The sequence below is a fragment of the Dermochelys coriacea genome, chromosome 12 (genome assembly GCF_009764565.3).
Source record: "Dermochelys coriacea isolate rDerCor1 chromosome 12, rDerCor1.pri.v4, whole genome shotgun sequence".
NCBI classification, from domain to species: Eukaryota; Metazoa; Chordata; order Testudines; family Dermochelyidae; genus Dermochelys; species Dermochelys coriacea.
Window position 1 is genome coordinate 6,030,654 of NC_050079.1, and position 21,607 is coordinate 6,052,260.

The 21,607-nt window shown below is 47.2% G+C and overlaps 1 protein-coding gene and 1 long non-coding RNA gene across 3 annotated transcripts in view; one reads left to right on the forward strand and one right to left on the reverse strand.

The window, feature by feature from the left end:
* Positions 1–21,607, reverse strand: part of TSNAXIP1 (translin associated factor X interacting protein 1) — a 71,680-nt gene that overhangs the window by 20,598 nt on the left and 29,475 nt on the right. For both annotated transcript variants that reach the window (XM_038368091.2, XM_038368093.2), the window contains exons 3-7: positions 21,054–21,160; positions 19,310–19,433; positions 17,207–17,300; positions 11,073–11,269; positions 1,431–1,566 (exon numbers count right to left, since the gene is read on the reverse strand). In XM_038368091.2, coding sequence (XP_038224019.2) covers positions 1,431–1,566; positions 11,073–11,269; positions 17,207–17,300; positions 19,310–19,433; positions 21,054–21,160 — 658 coding nt within the window. The remainder of the gene's footprint in view (positions 1–1,430; positions 1,567–11,072; positions 11,270–17,206; positions 17,301–19,309; positions 19,434–21,053; positions 21,161–21,607) is intronic.
* On the forward strand, positions 205–21,425 carry LOC122456330. The gene is made up of 3 exons (XR_006275193.1): positions 205–216; positions 13,262–13,267; positions 21,335–21,425. It is a non-coding gene; the product is annotated as an uncharacterized LOC122456330 (long non-coding RNA).

Here is a 21,607-nt window from a genome sequence, read left to right on the forward strand (position 1 = left end):
ATGAGTATCTCCAGTCCTCTTGTGAATGTCTGTCCTGCCTTGGGGAAGAAACCCCCATCTGATTGGCTGCCTTCCCCGCTGCCCCACCTCCTGGGGAAGAGCAGCCAATCAGGGCTTCTGCAGGGGGCAGGCAGAACTCTCTCCCCTTTCCCCAGAAGCTGACACTGCACTCACGGGGTGGGGGGAAGAGGGAACTAAAGAGCGCAGCAGCTCAGGGTGGCTCCATCCCTTCTTCCCCCCTCCCCTCCTGTGAGCAACAGGGGCAGGATGGTGCCTCTGCCCCACCTGGAACACCCTGCCTCGGAGTGAGAAGGTGTGTTGAAGAACCCAGGAGCTATAGCAGGAGCAAACGTGGGACTGGGAGGGCAGATCTGATGTGGCGCTGAGGAGGTGCACAGTTAATTGCTGGGCTGAATGAGGAGCAGATGTGGAGCTGCTCCTCCAGAATGGAGGAGGAGGAAGGGGACTGGAGAGTAGCTGGAAGCTTCACACAGCAGGGCCAGAATTTGGGAGACTCAGCAGTGCTGTAATGGCCATATACACAAGGGGTGGGGATGGGACCCCTCTCAATCTGCCCTTTCTGCTTGACTTGTGAACCACTGATAACTACTCTCTGGGAATGGTTTTCCAACCAGTTATGCACCCATTTTATAGTAGCTCCATCTAGGTTATATTTCCCTAGTTTGTTTATGAGAAGGTCATATGTATATATTTATGCAAACACTTATTTGCATAGCACTTCAATCCCCATTGGTGCCTCTGGCTGCTATTGTAATGCAAACATTCAATACTAAAATCAGGACTAATAAAGAATAAGAAGAAAGGCTATTTACCAGTAACTGTGGTTCTTGGAGTAAATTATCTTTGCGGACCCACATTCCCTGCCCTCCTTACCCATATTCAAAGTCCCAGGCTGGATCTTGGGTTAGCGGGAAAGGACAGATCAGAAACAGGGATGTGCTGTCTTTGGGCCTGAACGTTCAAATCCATATATGGGGCACTCATGTGGACACCTAGCTACTGCTTTCCAGCAAGTTCCCAACCAGCAGCACTGGGGGTGCAAGCATCCCAGAGGGTGACTCTGCAGGGGTCACCTACTCAATCACTATCACAGGTAAATAACCTGGCTGGCACAAACTCAGAGCAGTTTTGTAAATACAAATGCTCAAGATCCTTGACTTCCAGAAGGTTTGCTGGTTCCGAGGTATTGACCCTGCAGCCTGCCTGTCACAAGATCCTTGAGCACCAGCAACTTCCACTGAAGTCAAAATAGCACTAAGGGCTCTCAGCACCTTGCAGGATCTGGACCCAGAATACCTGTTACATTAAGTAGCGGGTGAGTGCTGAGTCTTCCATGCAATGTTGGTTATATGGCTCTGGATTTGGGGCTTGTTGCAGGATAAGCTTTTACAAAAATTTGCTTTCTCTACCTTGGACTTGGCGAAGCGACATTTCCAACTGCTGATTGCGCATTTCATTCAGGTCTGCTAGTAGCAGCTTGCGTGCGTCATACTCATTAATGTAGTGCATGTATTCCTTGGCCATATTCTTCCGCAGCATGTTCACCTGCAGGGGACAGGATAATGGGCTGACCACTGAACTCAAGCTCTCACATACTGTAGAGATGAGCACCACTGAAAAGCCCATGAGAAAACTAATCATTCTATCTTCAGAGAAGGGTTTGAATAGTGTACAGTAAATAAGGCCTGGGGCCACACACAGAACAATGAGGAGAAAACAAAATATTGAATAGTGGCTCATTTTCTGAGCACTGTCCACCCTGTGCACTGAATGAGGCAGGCTCCTGCGGGAAAACAGCACGTGATCATGTACTTAAAGCCTGTATCATAATGCATATGCACCAGGGAGTCAAATTAAGGTTACAAAGGCAGCATTAATTTTGGCATTTCCTTCCTTTTGACAGGTTTCAGAGTAGCAGCCGTGTTAGTCTGTCTTCGCAAAAAGAAAAGGAGTACTTGTAGCACCTTAGAGACTAACAAATTTATTTGAGCGTAAGCTTTCGTGAGCTACAGCTCACTTCATCGGATGCATTCAGTGGAAAATACAGTGGGGAGATTTATATACACACACAGAGAACATGAAACAATGGGTGTTACCATACACACTGTAAGGAGAGTGATCACTTAAGATGAGCTAATACCAGCGGGGGGGGGGAACCTTTTGTAGTGATAATCAAGGTGGGCCATTTCCAGCAGTTGACAAGAACGTCTGAGGAATAGTGTGTGTGTGTGTGGGGGAGAATAAACATGGGGAAATAGTTTTACTTTGTGTAATGACCCATCCACTCCCAGTCTCTATTCAAGCCTAAGTTAATTGTATCCAGTTTGCAAATTAATTCCAATTCAGCAGTCTCTCATTGGAGTCTGTTTTTGAAGTTTTTTTGAAATTGAAAGTGAAGAATTGCCACTTTTAGGTCTGTAATCGAGTGACCAGAGAGATTGAAGTGTTCTCCAACTGGTTTTTGAATGTTATAATTCTTGACGTCTGATTTGTGTCCATTTATTCTTTTACGTAGAGACTGTCCAGTTTGACAATGTACATGGCAGAGGGGCATTCCCGGCACGATGGCATATATCACATTGGTAGATGTGCAGGTGAACAAGCCTCTGATAGTGTGGCTGATGTGATTAGGCCCTATGATGGTGTCCCCTGAATAGATATGTGGACACAGTGGGCAACGGGCTTTGTTGCAAGGATAGGTTCCTGGGTTAGTGGTTCTGCTGTGTGGTGTGTGGTTGCTGGTGAGTATTTGCTTCAGGTTGGAGGGCTGTCTGTAAGCAAGGACTGGCCTGTCTCCCAAGATCTGTGAGAGTGATGGGTCGTCCTTCAGGATAGGTTGTAGATCCTTGATGATGCGTTGGAGACGTTTTAGTTGGGTGCTGAAGGTGATGGCTAGTGGTGTTCTGTTATTTTCTTTGTTGGGCCTGTCCTGTAGTAGGACACAATGCCATCCACAGCCTCAAAAACAACTCTGACATCATAATCAAAAAGGCTGACAAAGGAGGTGCTGTTGTCATCATGAATAGGTCGGAATATGAACAAGAGGCTGCTCGGCAGCTCTCCAACACCACTTTCTACAAGCCATTACCCTCTGATCCCACTGAGGGTTACCAAAAGAAACTACAGCATTTGCTCAAGAAACTCCCTGAAAAAGCACAAGAAAAAATCCGCACAGACACACCCCTTGAACCCCGACCTGGGGTATTCTATCTGCTATCCAAGATCCATAAACCTGGAAATCCTGGATGCCCCATCATCTCAGGCATTGGCACTCTGACAGCAGGATTGTCTGGCTATGTAGACTCCCTGCTCAGGCCCTACGCTACCAGCACTCCCAGCTGTCTTCGAGACACCACTGACTTCCTGAGGAAACTACAGTCCATTGGTGATCTTCCTGAAAACACCATCCTGGCCACAATGGATGTAGAAGCCTCTACACCGACATTCCACACAGAGATGGACTACAAGCCGTCAGGAACAGTATCCCCGATAATGTCACGGCAAACCTGGTGGCTGAACTTTGTGACTTTGTCCTCACCCATAACTATTTCACATTTGGGGACAATGTATACCTTCAAATCAGCAGCACTGCTATTGGTACCCGCATGGCCCCACAGTATGCCAACATTTTTATGGCTGACTTAGAACAACGCTTCCTCAGCTTTTGTCCCCTAATGCCCCTACTCTACTTGCGCTACATTGATGACATCTTCATCATCTGGACCCATGGAAAAGAAGCCCTTGAGGAATTCCACCATGATTTCAACAATTTCCATCCCACCATCAACCTCAGCCTGGACACTATGATGCTAATAAGCGATAAACACCACCCTATATCGGAAACCTACTGACCGCTATTCCTACCTACATGCCTCTTGCTTTCATCCAGATCATACCACTCGATCCATTGTCTACAGCCAAGCTCTATGATATAACCGCATTTGCTCCAACCCCTCAGACAGAGACAAACACCTACAAGATCTCTATCATGCATTCTTACAACTATCATACCCACCTGCTGAAGTGAAGAAACAGATTGACAGAGCCAGAAGAGTACCCGGAAGTCACCTACTACAGGGCCGGCCCAACAAATAAAATAATATATAGCCACTAGCCATCACTTTCAGCCCCCAACTAAAACCTCTCCAATGCATCATCAAGGATCTACAACCTATCCTGAAAGACGACCCATCACTCTCACAGATCTTGGGAGACAGGCCAGTCCTTGCTTACAGACAGTCCCCAAACCTGAAGCAAATATTCACCAGCAACCACACACACACAACAGAACCACTAACCCAGGAACCTATCCTTGCGACAAAGCCCGTTGCCAACTGTGTCCACATATCTATTCAGGGGACACCATCATAGGGCCTAATCACATCAGCCACACTATCAGAGGCTCGTTCACCTGCACATCTACCAATGTGATATATGCCATCATGTGCCAGCAATGCCCCTCTGTCATGTACATTGGTCAAATTGGCAGTCTCTACGTAAAAGAATAAATGGACACAAATCAGAAGTCAAGAATTATAACATTCAAAAACCAGTTGGAGAACACTTCAATCTCTCTGGTCACTCGATTACAGACTGAAAAGTGGCAATTCTTCAACAAAAAAACTTCAGAAACAGACTCCAACAAGAGACTGCTGAATTGGAATTAATTTGCAAACTGGATACAATTAACTTAGGCTTGAATAGAGACTGGGAGTGGATGGGTCATTACACAAAGTAAAACTATTTCCCCATGTTTATTCCCACCCCCCACTGCTCCTCAGACATTCTTGTCAACTACTGGAAATGGCCCATCTTGATTATCACTACAAAAGGTTCCCCTCCCCCGCTCTCAATTGTTTCATGTTCTCTGTGTATATAAATCTCCCCACTGTATTTAAGGTGCCACAAGTCCTCCTTTTCTTCCTTCCTTTTGAGTGATTGACTTTGCAACCTTAATAGCATTCTTTGACTTTTTTAGGTAGTAACGTTGTACATCTACAAAGGTAGCTTAAACCACCTTTGTCCATCTCCCTCCCCGCCCCACCCCCATCGTCTGAACCTCTGAGAGGCTTGGCACAGAATCTAGCCCCAGCTTCCTTTCTCAGATCTGCCAGAAGTGATGCTGTGCAGCCTCTCTGTTACCCCAGCTGTACAATGCAGGGGCATGAGGCTCTGCTCATCAAGAAGGGCTGTGAAGTGCACAGAACCATAAGCACCAGTCGGTGAGGAGCTGAGACTGGAACTCATGGTCTGTGCCTGCCTGGTGCCCACAACTCCTCCCCCAATGGTTAAAATAGACTGAAATAGGAGCGAGTTTTCACTGCACAAGCCAAGGAGCAGTAAGTGGGGTGGCGAGCTGCACCTTCAAGCCAAGTAGAGGAGGTGGAGTTTGACCTTTTGCATTTAGAGAGTGCTGTGCTTCCCACACTTACCTTTACTTGCCTAACCCCTGCCTTTCTCTAGCCCAACGGGGTGACAGCAGCTGCTGCTACGCCATCCCCCAATCAGGAATTCTAGCTCTGTGGCTGCCAGAAGCATGCTCAGTGTGGAGGGACAGCATGTTAGGAAGCACTGTGTGGCTGGAGCATGCTCAGTGAAGATGGAATGGTTGGAGATTTTAGCTAAAGTTCAACTAAGTAGGTGCAAATGGTGATGCTCAGTAGTCATAGGTCAGCTAAATCTGGGTGGATTTTCACGAGACCAGCAAAAGGCACTTCCTCAACCTCTGCCCCATTTAAAGTTCCCGCTTCAAACCCTGGAGTGCCAGAGCTCCTTAAAGAAACAACTGAATATATCTTTTGACAGTGTCAAGACGATACCCATTTTCTCCTAACTTCTCTTTTAGAAACAGCTGTCACGGAGTCACCGGTGTGCTGCTCTGGAACTACTTCATATGAAGCCAGTCAGGACTCTGGGGGAGTCGCCTCCTCCCTCTGAGCTTACTCTCACCAGGGCAAGAAGCTAACACAGCTTCGACCTTCCTGGGTCTGACCTCAGAGCATTCAGCATTCCCTTCCACACCATGCGCTTCCCCCAGCAAGTCTGCCCAGGTGGGGCTTCTGGGAAAGCCAGAGGGCCCTGCACCCCAACTCCACAGTCAGATGGGACTCTCAGGCAGTCAGTAAAACAGAAGGTTTATTAGTCCACAAGAACACAGCGTAGGATAGAACTTGTTAGCATAGAAATCAGTGACTTTCAGCCAAGTCCATCTTGGGGGGAGGGGAGCCCAGAGCCAGGGCTCTGCTCCTCCCCCTGTGTAACAAGCCAGCGGAGACTGACTCGTTTCCAGCTGCCTGGGCCCTGCCCTGCCCATTGCTCCTCCTCTGCTTTTTTCAGAGTAGCAGCCGTGTTAGTCTGTATTCGCAAAAAGAAAAGGAGTACTTGTGGCACCTTAGAGACTAACAAGTTTATTTGAGCATAAGCTTTCGTGAGCTACAGCTCACTTCATCGGATGCATTTGGTGGAAAAAACAGAGGGGAGATTGATATACACACACAGAGAACATGAAACAATGGTTTTATCATACACACTGTAAGGAGAGTGATCACTTAAGATAAGTCATCACCAGCAGCAGGGGGGGGGAAAGGAGGAAAACCTTTCATGGTGACAAGCAAGGTAGGCTATTTCCAGCAGTTAACAAGAATATCTGAGGAACAGTGGGAGGTGGGGTAGGGTGGGGGGGAGAAATAACATGGGGAAATAGTTTTACTTTGTGTAATGACTCATCCATTCCCAGTCTCTATTCAAGCCTAAATTAATTGTATCCAGTTTGCAAATTAATTCCAATTCAGCAGTCTCTCATTGGAGTCTGTTTTTGAAGCTTTTTTGTTGAAGGATAGCCACTCTTAGGTCTGTGATCGTGTGACCGGAGAGATTGAAGTGTTCTCCAACTGGTTTTTGAATGTTATAATTCTTGACTTCTGATTTGTGTCCATTTATTCTTTTACGTAGAGACTGTCCAGTTTGGCCAATGTACATGGCAGAGGGGCATTGCTGGCACATGATGGCATATATCACATTGGTAGATGCGCAGGTGAACGAGCCTCTGATAGTGTGGCTGATGTGATTAGGCCCTATGATGGTGTCCCCTGAATAGATATGTGGACACAGTTGGCAATGGGCTTTGTTGCAAGGATAGGTTCCTGGGTTGGTGGTTCTGGTGTGTGGTTGCTGGTGAATATTTGCTTCAGGTTTGGGGACTGTCTGTAAGCAAGGACTGGCCTGTCTCCCAAGATCTGTGAGAGTGATGGGTCGTCCTTCAGGATAGGTTGTAGATCCTTGATGATGCGTTGGAGAGGTTTTAGTTGGGGGCTGAAGGTGATGGCTAGTGGCATTCTGTTATTTTCTTTGTTGGGCCTGTCCTGTAATAGGTGACTTCTGGGTACTCTTCTGGCTCTGTCAATCTGTTTCTTCACTTCAGCAGGTGGGTATTGTAGTTGTAGGAATGCATGATAGAGATCTTGTAGGTGTTTGTCTCTGTCTGAGGGGTTGGAGCAAATGCGGTTATATCGTAGAGCTTGGCTGTAGACAATGGATCGTGTGGTATGATCTGGATGAAAGCTAGAGGCATGTAGGTAGGAATAGCGGTCAGTAAGTTTCCGATATAGGGTGGTGTTTATGTGACCATTGCTTATTAGCACCGTAGTGTCCAGGAAGTGGATCTCTTGTGTGGACTGGTCCAAGCTGAGGTTGATGGTGGGATGGAAATTGTTGAAATCATGGTGGAATTCCTCAAGGGCTTCTTTTCCATGGGTCCAGATGATGAAGATGTCATCCATGTAGCGCAAGTAGAGTAGGGGCATTAGGAGATGAGAGCTGAGGAAGCGTTGTTCTAAGTCAGCCATAAAAATGTTGGCATACTGTGGGGCCATGCGGGTACCCATCGCAGTGCCGCTGACTTGAAGGTATACATTGTTCCCAAATGTGAAATAGTTATGGGTGAGGACAAAGTCACAAAGTTCAGCCACCAGGTTAGCCGTGACATTATCGGGGATACTGTTCCTGATGGCTTGTAGCCCATCTTTGTGTGGAATGTCGGTGTAGAGGGCTTCTACATCCATAGTGGCTAGGATGGTGTTTTTAGGAAGATCACCAATGGACTGTAGTTTCCTCAGGAAGTCAGTGGTGTCTCGAAGACAGCTGGGAGTGCTGGTAACGCAGGGCCTGAGGCGGGAGTCTTCATAGCCAGACAATCCTGCTGTCAGGGTGCCAATGCCTGAGATGATGGGGCGTCCAGGATTTCCAGGTTTATGGATCTTGGGTAGCAGATAGAATACCCCAGGTCGGGGTTCTAGGGGTGTGTCTGTGCGGATTTGTTCTTGTGCTTTTTCAGGGAGTTTCTTGAGCAAATGCTGTAGTTTCTTTTGGTAACTCTCAGTGGGATCAGAGGGTAATGGCTTGTAGAACGTGGTGTTGGAGAGCTGCCTAGTAGCCTCTTGTTCATACTCCGACCTATTCATGATGATGACAGCACCTCCTTTGTCAGCCTTTTTGATTATGATGTCAGAGTTGTTTCTGAGGCTGTGGATGGCATTGTGTTCTGCATGGCTGAGGTTATGGGGCAAGCGATGCTGCTTTTCCACAATTTCAGCTCGTGCACGTCGGCGGAAGCACTCTATGTAGAAGTCCAGGCTGCTGTTTCGACCTTCAGGAGGAGTCCACCCAGAATCCTTCTTTTTGTAGTGTTGGTATGAAGGTCTCTGTGGGTTAATATGTTGGTCAGAGGTGTGTTGGAAATATTCCTTTAGTCGGAGACGTCGAAAATAGATGTCTGGCTTTTGTCTCGCTTCCCAGGCCAAGAATCACCTGGTCGCATCCCCTCCTAGGTCTCAGGTTACGAAGGGGCGGCTATAGCATCGGTGCAGGCAGCTGGAGAAGCTTCCACAAAAGTCACACACCCCTATTCCCACCACCTAGACATTGGTGCAATACACACAGAAAGTGAGGCACACAGAGCATTCATGCAAAACAGTAAGACTCACATAGGCTTATATACAACATAACAAGGGAAAATCCACACTTCATCACAACAGCTTAACTCAGTTCTTGCTGAAACTTAAAAAAAAATCCACGAGGCAGTGCGATGGGGTGTCCACTCCACATAAGGCTGAAGGGGTTAAGGTAGCTACATGGGCCAATTAACCTCCTTGGCTGCGCCTGGAGGATGAGCCTGGGAGCAACTCAGATTAATTAGAGACAAGGCTCTGCTGGACAGGAACTGGAGGGGCCTGTATAAAATCCAGGAGCTGAGAGCAACTGTGGGTGGCAGAGTGAGAAGCTGCAGTTGCTCCTGAGGTGAGAGAAGGCAAGGTAGGAAGCAGCCACGGGATAAGACTGTGCTGACCTTGACTGCTTGTTGTAAGGTCCCTGGGCTGGAATCCCGTGTAGAGGGCATGCCTGGATTCCCCTACCAGCCACTGGAAAAGTGGCACCATTAAGGGGGCAGTGAAAGAGAAGACTGCTAGGACAGTGGGTCCTGAGAGATGTTGATACAGTGGAAGGGGAGGACTACAGGGTCTTGGTCAGAAAACCAAGCCACAAAGTGGGAGCAGATGAATCCTGAGGGTGTGAGCGTGCTGGAGTACAATTGCAGGAAGTGGCATTGACCTTGCAGAGCAAATCCCCAGATGGGGCCAGAAGGAGGTGCTCTGTCAGTGAGTAGAGCACCCTAGTGACAAACAGACACCTCATATTCTAGCCTGAGCATTTGTTTGACAAAGTTATAAGCAACTGAAAACTTATAAATGGAAAATGTTAGGCAGCCTTCACTGTAAGTGTCACTACCAGCATCACCTACAATAAAATGAATGATAGATACAATATGGACAGGTAGAGACAGGTACACCCACACCCATAAATAGAAGTGGGAATCATGTGACAAACTTTGGAGCCATGAGCTCAACTGCATTTCACATGCACTGCTGACTGGCTCTCTGCCCACTAACTCGCCTCCCCTGGGACTCATCTAGTATTCCACGGTACTTGGCAAATTAAGCCATTTTAAATATTTCCTCCTCTCTCCTAAATGGGGATTTCCCACAGAAAATCAATCTGCCCAAAATCCAGGCCAGGAACATCCTTTCTAGATGTAAAAATGTCATGGCTTTATATCTGATCTGATCTTCATCCCCCTGGAAGAGGGAGAATTAGAGCAGGACCCAGTGGTCACTTCCAGCTCTGCAGGGCCACGAGACATTGGTGTTTATCATCAAGACAGTTTTTAGATCTCTTTTAGATTACCCTAATAGGTTTTGTTATGTGGTTGGTATAAACATTTTCTCAACACTCGTGAGGGAGGATCTAAATCACTCATTTGTGGCTTTGTCATGTGTCAGCAATGTGCTCATCCCATGTATTGTGTACACAGACACAGTGAAAAGTATTGACATGATGGCTGGGGAAGATGCTGCCACAGGGCTGCCCAGAGGATTCAGTGGGCCTGGGGTCTTTGGCGGCAGGGGTTCTTCCACTTCGGGGCACTTCGACGAAGATATGGAGCGGAAAGACCCCCGCCGCCGAAGACCCAGAGCAGAAGACGAGGCGGTGGGTCCTTCAGTTCGAATGTGTTCAGCGGCACAGAAAGACCCCTGCCTCTAAATTGCCACCGAAAACTCTCGGGGCCCCTGAAAATTCTTGTGGGGGCCTGGGGCAAATTGCCCCACCCCTCTGGGCGGCCCTTCACTGCCACCTCTAGGGTTGGCAGTTCATAGCCCTGGCACCCCTGGGCTTGCTGCATCAGTTATGAAAGTAAAAAAATTGCTTGAGCCTTGACACCTCTTTCATTACAAATTAAGAACCAGGGAAGACAGACCTACATCCACAACTCAGAAGAGTTTTGACAGCATAGCACAGTGGAATGTGCCATCTGCAGGGAACACTGTGATGGAGACCTCTGCATTAGCACTGAATCAGGCTGAGCACGCCAAATCATCAGCACTTTACAAGGCCTATGGCTACTCCCATTGATTCAGTGGGAGCAGGATCGGGCTGTCTGGGACTAGATGCGTAAGGGTGGGGTGGGAAACATCTGGTTGATCATTATCCCATTTTACCTGAGTCTGCAGGGAGCCCTTCTCATCCTTCATTTTGTCGATAAGCTTTAACAAACGCAGTTTCTCTTTCTTCAGCGTCATTATTTCAGCTTTCTCCTCCTCCTGGAGTGCCACGATCTGCCGGGTGCATTCATCTGACACACACACCAGCATTGCCTTCAAGGGCTCCAGGGAGCGGATCCTCTCCCTCAGGTGAGCTAAAGGAGGAAAGTCCTAATTAAGGACTCAACAGGGCTATGGAATTAGGCAGAAGAGTCAATCTAAGACCTACTGTTCAAGACTGGAACCTGGGACAAAACCAGCAAGTTTTTCCTCCACCTGCTGTGGTGAACAGCTGAGGCCTGGCTTTCTTTGGCATTCTAGCTTTTGGGACTGTATTCTGCTGACCTCTCTTCCTATAGGTATAAGCTCCATGTGGGCTGCTGATCTTAATTCACTGCTATTTATATTGGTTACAAACACTAAATGCAAAAAGGATCTCTGGCTTTTTTTTTTTTTTTTTTTTTTTTTGTTGAGCACTCATGATTTTCTTCAGATGTGGCCAGCAACCCCCAGTTTTGCTTTAACAGATCTCCCAGAGTGGAATGGCAGATGTGTGGGGTAGAGTCAGTTGGTAGCTCATTATCCACCCACTACCACAAAGAGACCGCTTAAATCCTCCATGCTACTCCTGGTGGAAATATCTGCCTCTAGATCCACAGCCTCATGCATGCTGCTCCCTTAGGAGTGATTGTCAGGAACACCTGGGCACTCCCAACCACGATTTCTCTTCCCTTGTGAGGATGCTCCTCCCTCTTCCCTTTGGCTCCTCCAGGAGATTGCCCATGATGACTCACATGCCTTTTCCACCCTGCTCTCTGACTCCTCTGACAGACAGAACCCAAGTGCTCTGCTCTAATTTGGACCTTCCACTGAAATAATTTTTTTCTTAAACTCACCTATGGGGCACGCATAGTGACAGCACTTATTTTATTGCCAATACTCCAGCTACAAATACACAATAAGATGCCATGGGTTTTGATTGCTCGTCTTTCCTATTTTTATGAGGAGACCAAATGCTGCCAGGATTAAAGGAGTTGCTCAGAGATGCTGTGTGTACTGTGCTCAAATGATAGCACAGCCAGGGCTCTGCCATGGTAACTGCTGTGCTGAGCCAGCAAGCGTGCATTTGCTTCTCTCTCCAAAATGTAAGGAAAGAATTGCCAGTGAGGTCCCGTTAGCCTGACTGGCTCTCTTCCACCAAAAACTGTCTTGTCGGTATTTATACCCAGACGCTGTAGGATGTTCTGCATTTTATTACTTGAAGTGCATGCAGCCCTAGAAAAGGAGGCACTATTTCTCATCCTTCTTTTCTATCACTAAAAACAATGCACAGGCGATTTCACTCCAGGGCTGTGACTACCCTGAGTTGTGTGGGGGTTTTTTTTGTTTTTTTTTGTTTGTTTGTTTTTTTGTCAAGTTTTCTCACTATTGCACATACACTGGGACAGCTCCCCTCATGGTAGCACTGTGTGGAGCACCAGAGTAAACCAGCCACCAGGACTTTCACCACCTGCTCAGGGCAGGTCTAGAGAAGGTGCTGTTAAAAACGCCCACAGCAAGTCTACACTACTGTTCTCACTATTGCTGCCACCTGTGGAGCTGTGCTAGTGCAAGTGAGGCAGACTGTGGTGAAAAGCCCAGTGTAGGGAAAGTCCTAGGATATGCTGAGTCCAGCCATTGCCAGCCCTCATCAGGTGAGCTGAAATAACAGACTGTTGGAAAGGAAGAGTGAAAGGTCCAGTTTCTGTAATAATCCAAAGGAATACATTTACCACCGTTACCGGCACGCTAGAGATACAACAGGGGAGTTCCCTCACAACATCCTAAGTCATGATGTTAGGGTGACACATGCTATTTTACTCTCATTTTCCACCACAGTTAGTGGAAGTCACACAGCTATGTTCTGGCTTTGAAAAAATCTCTGTAACCAGGGAGCTTACTAGGAGATTGCACCTGCTATTTCTAACCTTCACTATTCCCGGTGGAATCTTGACACTTCAGCACAAGCAGTCACTTCCCAGAGACAAGTAGTCTCTCTTGGGAAAGTGTTGTCCTTTCAAAAGATTGTGAGCTTGTCTTCACTGCAAAATTAACTCAATTTATAACTTGAGTCTTGTCCACACACAAAAGCCCTTCACTGGAGGGAGGTGGTGGTTTAAATCAAGTCAGCTGGCCCATCAGGGGGTATAGGCTAAAAGTCAAGTGAGCACAACTTGTCAGCTGCTAAGATGATCACTCTGCTGTGTGGCTGCAGGCTAATACCACTCAAGTGCTCCTAAGTCTTCCAATGCCTTTCCCCAACTCTCCCCAAGTGTCCAGAAAGAACAGACAATTCACTGGGAAAGGATCCACAGAGCAGCTCAGCTTAAACCAGTGGTCACCAACTGATCGATCGCAATCGACTGATAGATCCTAGAGGATCTCCCAGTCAATCGCGATCTCCAGCGGCACAGTGCGGCTGCCGCTAAGAAGGCTCCCTGCCTGCCCTGCCTCCACACTGATCCCAGAAGCAGCCAGCATGCCCTGCGGGGGGATGGGCAGGGGTTTCCCTCCATGCACTGCTCCTGCCTGCAAGCACCACCCTCATAGCTCCCATTGGCTGGGAATGGGGAGCTGTGGCCAATGGGAGCTGCAGGGGTGGTGCTTGCAGAGATGGGCAATGCGTGGTGCCACATTCCACCCACCGCCCCCCCAGGGACCACAAGGGCACTTTGGCCCCTTCCAGGAGCGGCGTGGAGCCAGGGTAGGCAGGGAGCCTGCCTTAGTGGTAAGTGCTGCCTGGCAGGAGGCTGCACCCCAAACTTCAGCACTGAGCCCCTTCCTGGAGCCTGCACCCAAAACCCCAGCCCTGACTACCCCCCTCCCAGAGCCAGCACCCTGAACCCCTTCCTGCACCTCAACCTCAGCCCTGAGCCCTGTCCCAGAGCCAGCAGCCCCACCCCCTCCTGCACCCCAACACTCTGCCCTAGCCCTGACCCCTGTCCCAGAGCCAGCACCTTGTACCCCCTCCTGCACCCCAGCCCAGAGCCCCCTCCCAGAGCCCACACTCTGTGCCCCCTCCTGTACCCCAACACTCTGCTCCAGCCTGGAGCCCCCTCTTGCTCCCCAACCCCAGCCCAGAACCCCTCCCACACTGCAAACCCCTCAACTCCAGAATATAAGAATGGCCATACTGGGTCAGACCAAAGGTCCATCCAGCCGAGTATCCTGTCTACCGACAGTGGCCAATGCCAGGTGCCCCAGGAGGAATGAACCTAACAGGTAATGATCAAGTGATCTCTCTCCTGCCATCCATCTCCACCCTCTGATAAACAGAGGCTAGGGACATCATTCCTTACCTATCCTAGCTAATAGCCTTTAATGGACTTAACCTCCATGAATTTATCTAGTTCTCTTTTTAAGCCCTGTTATAGTCCTACCCTTCACAGCCTCTTCAGGCAAGGAGTTCCACAGGTTGACTGTGCGCTGTGTGAAGAAGAACTTCCTTTTATTTGTGTTAAACCTGCTGCCCATTAATTTCATTTGGTGGCCCCTAGTTCTTATATTATGAGAACTTTTCCTTATTCACTTTCTCCACACCACTCATGATTTTATAGACCTCTATCATATCCCCCCCTTAGTCTCCTCTTTTCCAAGCTGAAAAGTCCTAGCCTCTTTAATCTCTCCTCATATGGGACCCGTTCCAACCCCCTAATCATTTTAGTTGCCCTTCTCTGAACCTTTTCTAATGCCAGTATATCCCAGAGCCCGCTCCCCACTCCCAAACCTCAACCCCCTACCCCAGCCTGGTGCAAGTGAGTACGGGTGGGGGAGAGTAAGTGACCGGGGGAGATGGAATGAGTGAGGTGGGGCTTTGGGGAAGGGGCAGGGCCTCGGGGAAGGGTGGCGGGGTAGATCCTGGGTTGCCCTTAAATTCAAAAAGTTATCTTGGGTGTGAAAAAGGTTGGAGACCACTGGCTTAAACCATGGCATGGCCCAGTGCTACACACCAATGAGTGTGGCACCAATGTCAGGACACAACAGCTCGAGTGCTGTTTTACAGTGTGGCCACTTTCAGTTAAGCGAGGCTAACTTGAGAGTAGTAACTGGAGTGTAGATAACTCAAGTTTACTCTGAAGTGAAGACAGACCCTCTCATTGAGCTCTTGTCTTTATGGAGTTTCCAGGAAAGATAAATGTTTCTAAGAATTAGTACAAATAGCTGGGGGGGGGGTCTGCGAAGCCTCGCTCCCACAGCTTTATTTTCTGGCTCGTACTTAATGTTTTCATGTTCACAAGGAGATTTTACTTCAGAAAGTTGTTTTCTAGGAGACAGAGCACCAACTAGCACAAGCCCAGCGTGCTCTGGTTACTCACAAGAGCTAATAGGGAATGAGACAGCTGCTGAGTCACTCACACTAGCAAGATAAGGCCCAACTGGCTATGATGTAGAATGTGGTACACACAGTCAAAGTATGTTGCCATACTGGAGGCTCAGTTTCAATAGGAGATGAAATGCTGTAGAGATAGCACACTCATCCTTTGGGATAGGGAGGGTGTCTCTTTTTGTTCAGTCCATACAAAGCAATTGAAGAGTGATTCTGACTTCATATTCTATGAAATTCCTGTGATCAAGTGTCAGACTTCAGGTGCAGAGCTATTCTACTGACTCACTCCGACAGCCAGACTGGTGGTGACTTATTAGCTCCAATTCAGGAGCATAAGACTGCAAGTCCTTCTGCAACAAGAGAGAATGTGGAGGAGGGACAGGAAGTTCTGCAGGGAGAAACCCAGCTCAGACAGGCTCACACTAAGGTTTATATGTATACATGCAGTATTGCATAAATGAAGAATAAAGATAAATCCTAGGAATGGAATGAGTCATAACACATTGTGTGTGCTGCACAGAGTGAGGTGGAGAACTCATTTGATTATAGTCCCCTCCAGCCCTCTGTAGTTGAAAGGATGGTGGCTTTATGAGGCCCCATAGATAGGGGGAAAACTTTAATAGGGAAAAGTGGGTAGCTCCTCACAACAGACAGATTGCAAGATCCCCACCCTAAACTTAAAAAACAACAAATCCCTGCTCCATTTTTATTTTTATTCTTAAAACTTCCAAATTCATTTGTTATCATGGCAGCTAGATTCTCCAGGCAGGCCAGTGTATTCACTTGGCTTCCAAAAATAGTTGTATTATAAATGCATGTTGTTGGGTTCCCTCAGACTTTATGGGGAACATTGCACCCTAACTTATATGGAAGGGTAAAATAAACATCTACATTTAGATGTTTAAGAAGCAACACAGTTTGGCCTGAGTGGGGCATGGAAACCAGACCATGGAGGGAGCTCATGGAGTCAAATCACCACTAGATTGGGGTGGTCAAACTGCTCAAGGGGAATTTGTCTTAATGTTTTAAATTCATAGTTAAAACTGACTTCTTTTCCCAGTTAAGAGCCTGCTGCCACCATCCAGGATACTGCTGCCCAAAGAAGTTTTGGGACTAGCTGGTTCAGGGGAATGGTAAATGGATATAGAATATTTTACCTCCAGGAGATGGAACTTTTACCATCTGACAGCTGGTCAGTGGCCTGTGTGAGATGAGTGGCTGGTTAGTCTATTTCTATCCATCTGTAAGTGTTTATAAAGCGTTCATTGCTGTGGCCTCTGAGCACTGGACAAGTTTGATATACGCTAGGAGCTACCTGGAAGCAGTCAGTTCAGTCTTTGCCTGCCCTGCTATAAGTATTATCCCAACCCTAGTTTCCAATGCAATTCAGTTCACATAATTAAAAACATCAGCCCACTCCACCATGAGAGTGGTCCTTCCAGGGCAGAGTTGAGGTACTGCTGCTGCCTGGCTTCTGTCCGTTCTGGAGATTGATGGGTAGAAACTCTCTATCAGTGAGGCAGAACCAACAGATCATTTGACAGACAGACTCTCCAGTTCACAATAAATACCAGAGGTAGTTAACAAGAGCCCATTTATTATTATTTTGGCATTGAAGCCTGTCCCTACTGCTCATCCTGTAACTATCTGATACAGCTAATCTACTGTGTAAAGCCACCTTCTAGAATGATTGTTACTCCCAGCAGAACAGAATCCAAGATCTTACCCAATGTAACTTCATACTCATTCTTTATGGCAGACAGCAGGGGCTTGTAGGTTTTGAAGTCCTCTATGAAGAACTCAAAGATCTCTCTATAAGGCTAATAGAAGACAGAGAGAGAGAGAGAGGGAGCACTATCAAGGACTCTGTTCATTTTCCTTATCTAGAACTTTGGGCTAGCTGTTGAGGCAATCACTGTTGCTGTCTTAATTAGTGCACAGCTTATGATGATGTTGTCAACATCCTTTTAAAAATACTGGTAAGTCTTAATAAAATAAACATATTACATTAGCTGCATATTGAGAATTGGATCCCAAAGTAAGTCACAAAAAATATACTTCCAGCTTTGCCATTGAAATGCAACAACCTCTGGGGTGGAGGATGACAGACAGGAATGGGAAATTTTGGCCAAATCCCCAATCATATGAAAAATGCCATGGGGTCTTTCGTGTCTGAGCAGAGCTGACAGGACCTCAGGTTTTGGGGTGAGCAAGTTTTGTTCTGGGTGGAAGCTAAGTCATTTTCAGAATATGAGCCAGTTGTGACTGATCAGGGTTTGCCCTTAGATTTCAAAATAATTATAATATGATGTTTATTACCAATATCTCCAAAATACCTTATATTTGGTGCCAGTGCTTGATATTCATAGAAAGCCTGGAACAGGAGCTATCTAGTGACAGCAAATTACATCTAAAATTCCAAGCCACTATAGAGCTAGACCTGGACATGAAACTAAGTAATCTGGTCTTTTCTATAACTCTTCCCTTGTTTAATAAAGACGTTTACTGCCAAGCAGAACAGCCTACAGAAGTAATAGGTAACTGTAAAGGGACTATATTTCCTTACACATATCTGTAATGAACCACTTCTATTTTCTTCTATTCATTTCATTTTAACTAAGAAAGGCATTCCTGTCAGTGATTCTGAGTTCCTCACATCCCCACTGCATGCTGAACTCTCTAATCACTATGGGGTGTGCCTCCGTACTAAAGATAAGTGAAAAGAGACATTGCTTTGGCCCTTTGTCAGTGTTATCTGTTTAGATTCTAAGGGCTGCGGGGCAGGAATAGTCTCTCCCTACCTGTATGGTCAGTGCTCAGCACAAGAGGGTCAAACTTGTTTGGGAGGGAGTGGAAATTAGTACCTTTCAGTCAGTGTCCATGGGCTGGAGTACCATGCACCAGGAAGGGCTTCCCAGTCTCACTGACTGCAGAATGGACCCCTTTACTGAGGCAGTTACGGGATCTCACTTAAATTTCTCATTTATGAAACCTTCTTCCCTCTGTCCAGTTATCTCTTTATTCCCCTCCACCCAACCCTTTCCCCTCACCCTCACTGGGGTTCTTTCCCCTTTCTTGTGGCCCCTTTGGGGATTTGTCTCTGTCTCCACACCCCCAAAGTGTGTGAGTGGGAAGAGCAAGAGCCACTTCCCTGAATCTGGGGTGATCTGATCTGCAGAAGGAGAGGCAGGGAGAAGCAGCCACTCCTCTGAGGCCAGGGCTCAGCAGGAGCAGGGAAGAGAGAAGGAAGAAGCCTCTCCACTAAACCTCTGCTGTGCGCATTGGTCAGCAAGGCTATACAAAGGGGCTCAGCAGGAGGAGGGGGACTCAGTGACCCATGCCCAATCTAGCATGAGGCTGAAGAAATGGGTCTTGGGGTCAGATCTGGCCCATCTGTAGGTTTGGAACCCTGGCCTAGGAGAATGGGGTCCTGGTCAAGTGTGGGACCTGTTTTTTGTATTACAGTAGTGCAAGGCAATGTGTGATGGCCATAGCGTGGAATTTCAGCAACTGCATTTGGCCCACAAGTTGCATTCTGGGGGCCATTCACATTTCCAAAAAACAATGGAGAAACTAGGTAGTGGCTGGGCAAGAAAATGTGAAGTGTTCTAGGAGGTGCTAAGTGTTATCATCATAGCACAGTTACACTGCTTTGTGCACATGGCTTCAAAGTGCCAAACAAAGCCAGTTCTCATTCAGCACTGGCCAAAGGGTCTTCTCTGTCCATCTGCTTTTCTTTTAAGGAACCTATGAATGACTAGTTTAAAAAAAAAATCCATCCCACTCTGCACTGATGTTTGAATTCACCAGTGTCTCCCTTCCATCAGACCTGGAGCTTAAGTTCTTGAGCATTCTCTTTAGTCAGGTCCAGAGACTGCAGCTCTTTCCTTAGGTAGGATTCCAGCTCCTCCAGGTAGCGTGGTTTTGCAATGGTAAGAGAAGCCAGTTTCTTGCTGCAGACAGACAGAAAATGACAGGCAAAATTCTACCACATCTATGGTTTACAAACTGTGAGCTCTAGGGTTCTCTTCTCCCACCTGCCATAGCTTTAGAGTGGATCACTTTACTGTAGCGGTACATCTTTCCAGTATATGAGAGACTCAGTGTCCTGAGTGGCTCACAGGAACAGAGGCAGATTCGATTGCCACCCCGCCAGACTTTACCTCACTACTCAGGTTCAACAGGGCTGTGCCTCATATATAGGTTGCACTACAAAGAGACTCACATTTTTCCCGGCTGAATATATGTGAAAAGAAGTATTGGGGTCCATCTGTATTTGTGTCAGTCTGGAACACAGTGTGTATTTGAGGCAGAGAGCAGGTCTTTCCCACCCCATTACATTTTCTGTCTTTCCATCTAGGCCCAAAACTAGAGGAGATCTGGCAATCTGGCATTGGAGTTCTCATCAAGGTGTGTGCGTGTGAGAGAGAGAATGTACATGTGAGAGATTTCAGAGTAGCAGCCGTGTTAGTCTGTATTCGCAAAAAGAAAAGGAGTACTTGTGGCACCTTAGAGACTAACAAATTTATTTGAGCATAAGCTTTCATAAGCTACAGCTCACTTCATCGGATGCATTGAATTTAGCCATGTGAGAGTTTTTCTGTCTGCTCCTCCATGTGTATGCGGAGCCTCGCCTTGCACCAACCCACTTCCCATTACTAACCTCGCAACCAGGGCTAGCCTTCAGTGTCCTGGCTGGCTGGCCAAGCTGCTGGCCTGCAGGGAGGTGACAACTCTCAGTGCCATCAATATAGGGTTCAGCTGAAGCCAAATTTACTAGAACACTTATTTACATCAATCAAATTTGTTCTAGTTGGAGCCTGCCCTGTTGGCTGACTGGAGTTGTAGTCAACTCTGTCCTGGAAAGCACCTGACTGCCTAGGCAGGATACCCAGGGAAAGGCCTGAGAGGTCTTCATGTCTACTGTTGGGAATGGGCCACATCCACCATGATTGAATTGGCCTTGTTAGCACTGACCCCCCCACTTGGTAAAGCAACTCCCATCTTTTCATGTGCTGTATATTTATACCTGCCTACTGAATTTTTCACTCCATGCATCTGATGAAGTGGGTTTTAGCTCACGAAAGCTTATGCCCAAATAAATTTGTTAGACTCTAAGGTGCCACAATGACTCCTCATTGCTTTTGCTGATACAGACTAACACAGCTACCCCTCTGAAACCTGTCTTAGTGTCTGGTAGACCCAATGTAATGCGAAGCAATGCATCGACACCAAAGGACATTTTCAGCTTAAGAATCCGTTTTGGTTTTTGATTAAGCACTGACCACAATCACTATTAAACAAACCCTTGGTGTTTCCCACACAGCTGCTGCTCAGAACTGGCTCTGCTTTGTCTGATACCAGAAGTCCCTAGGGATGCTGCCAGCACCCCACAATAGAGTTCCAACTGATGCAGCTGAGTAGCAACGCTGGTGATTTTGTTCTATAATTCCTGGGTGTAGACAAGCCCATTTTCTGCTACCCTGCTGGAACATCCTGGGCCTATTTCCCAGACCCAGTGCTGTATGCTGCAGTTTTTCCTAGCACTTTTAATAATAAAGTGCTAGTCTTACCTTCTCCCTTTTGGACTACAACAGGGTTTCTGATTCTGTAAGATAGCCTGCCCAGATGCATATGCAGGCCATGTGGACAAACGACCTCCAACAGAAAACTGATAGGCCTGAAAGAAAAGCAGAAATGACACCTGTGAATCCCTCTGTGCCCAGTGTTTCTAACTGGGGTTAAAATAATCAGGTGCCTTTCTAGAACCAGCACAGATGGCCCAGTGCAGGATTGTAAGGGACAGTTAATTCAGGAAAGAGAAGATGCCAGAAAACCCCTTTCTCTCAGCTAGGGGAGGAATAGCTCAGTGGTTTGAGCAATGGCCTGCCTAAACCCAGGGGTGTGAGTTCAATCCTTAAGGGGGGCCATTTTGGGATCTGGGGAAACAATAAGGGATGGTATTTGGTCCTGCTGTGAAGGCAGGGGACTGGACTCGATGACTTTTCAAGGTCCCTTCTAGCTCTATGAGATAGGTATATCTCCATAAGCCATGGTAGCATGTCTGCTGCTCCTTAATGTAACCAAGAATAATCATTTATGGGGGAGGGATAGCTCAGTGGTTTGA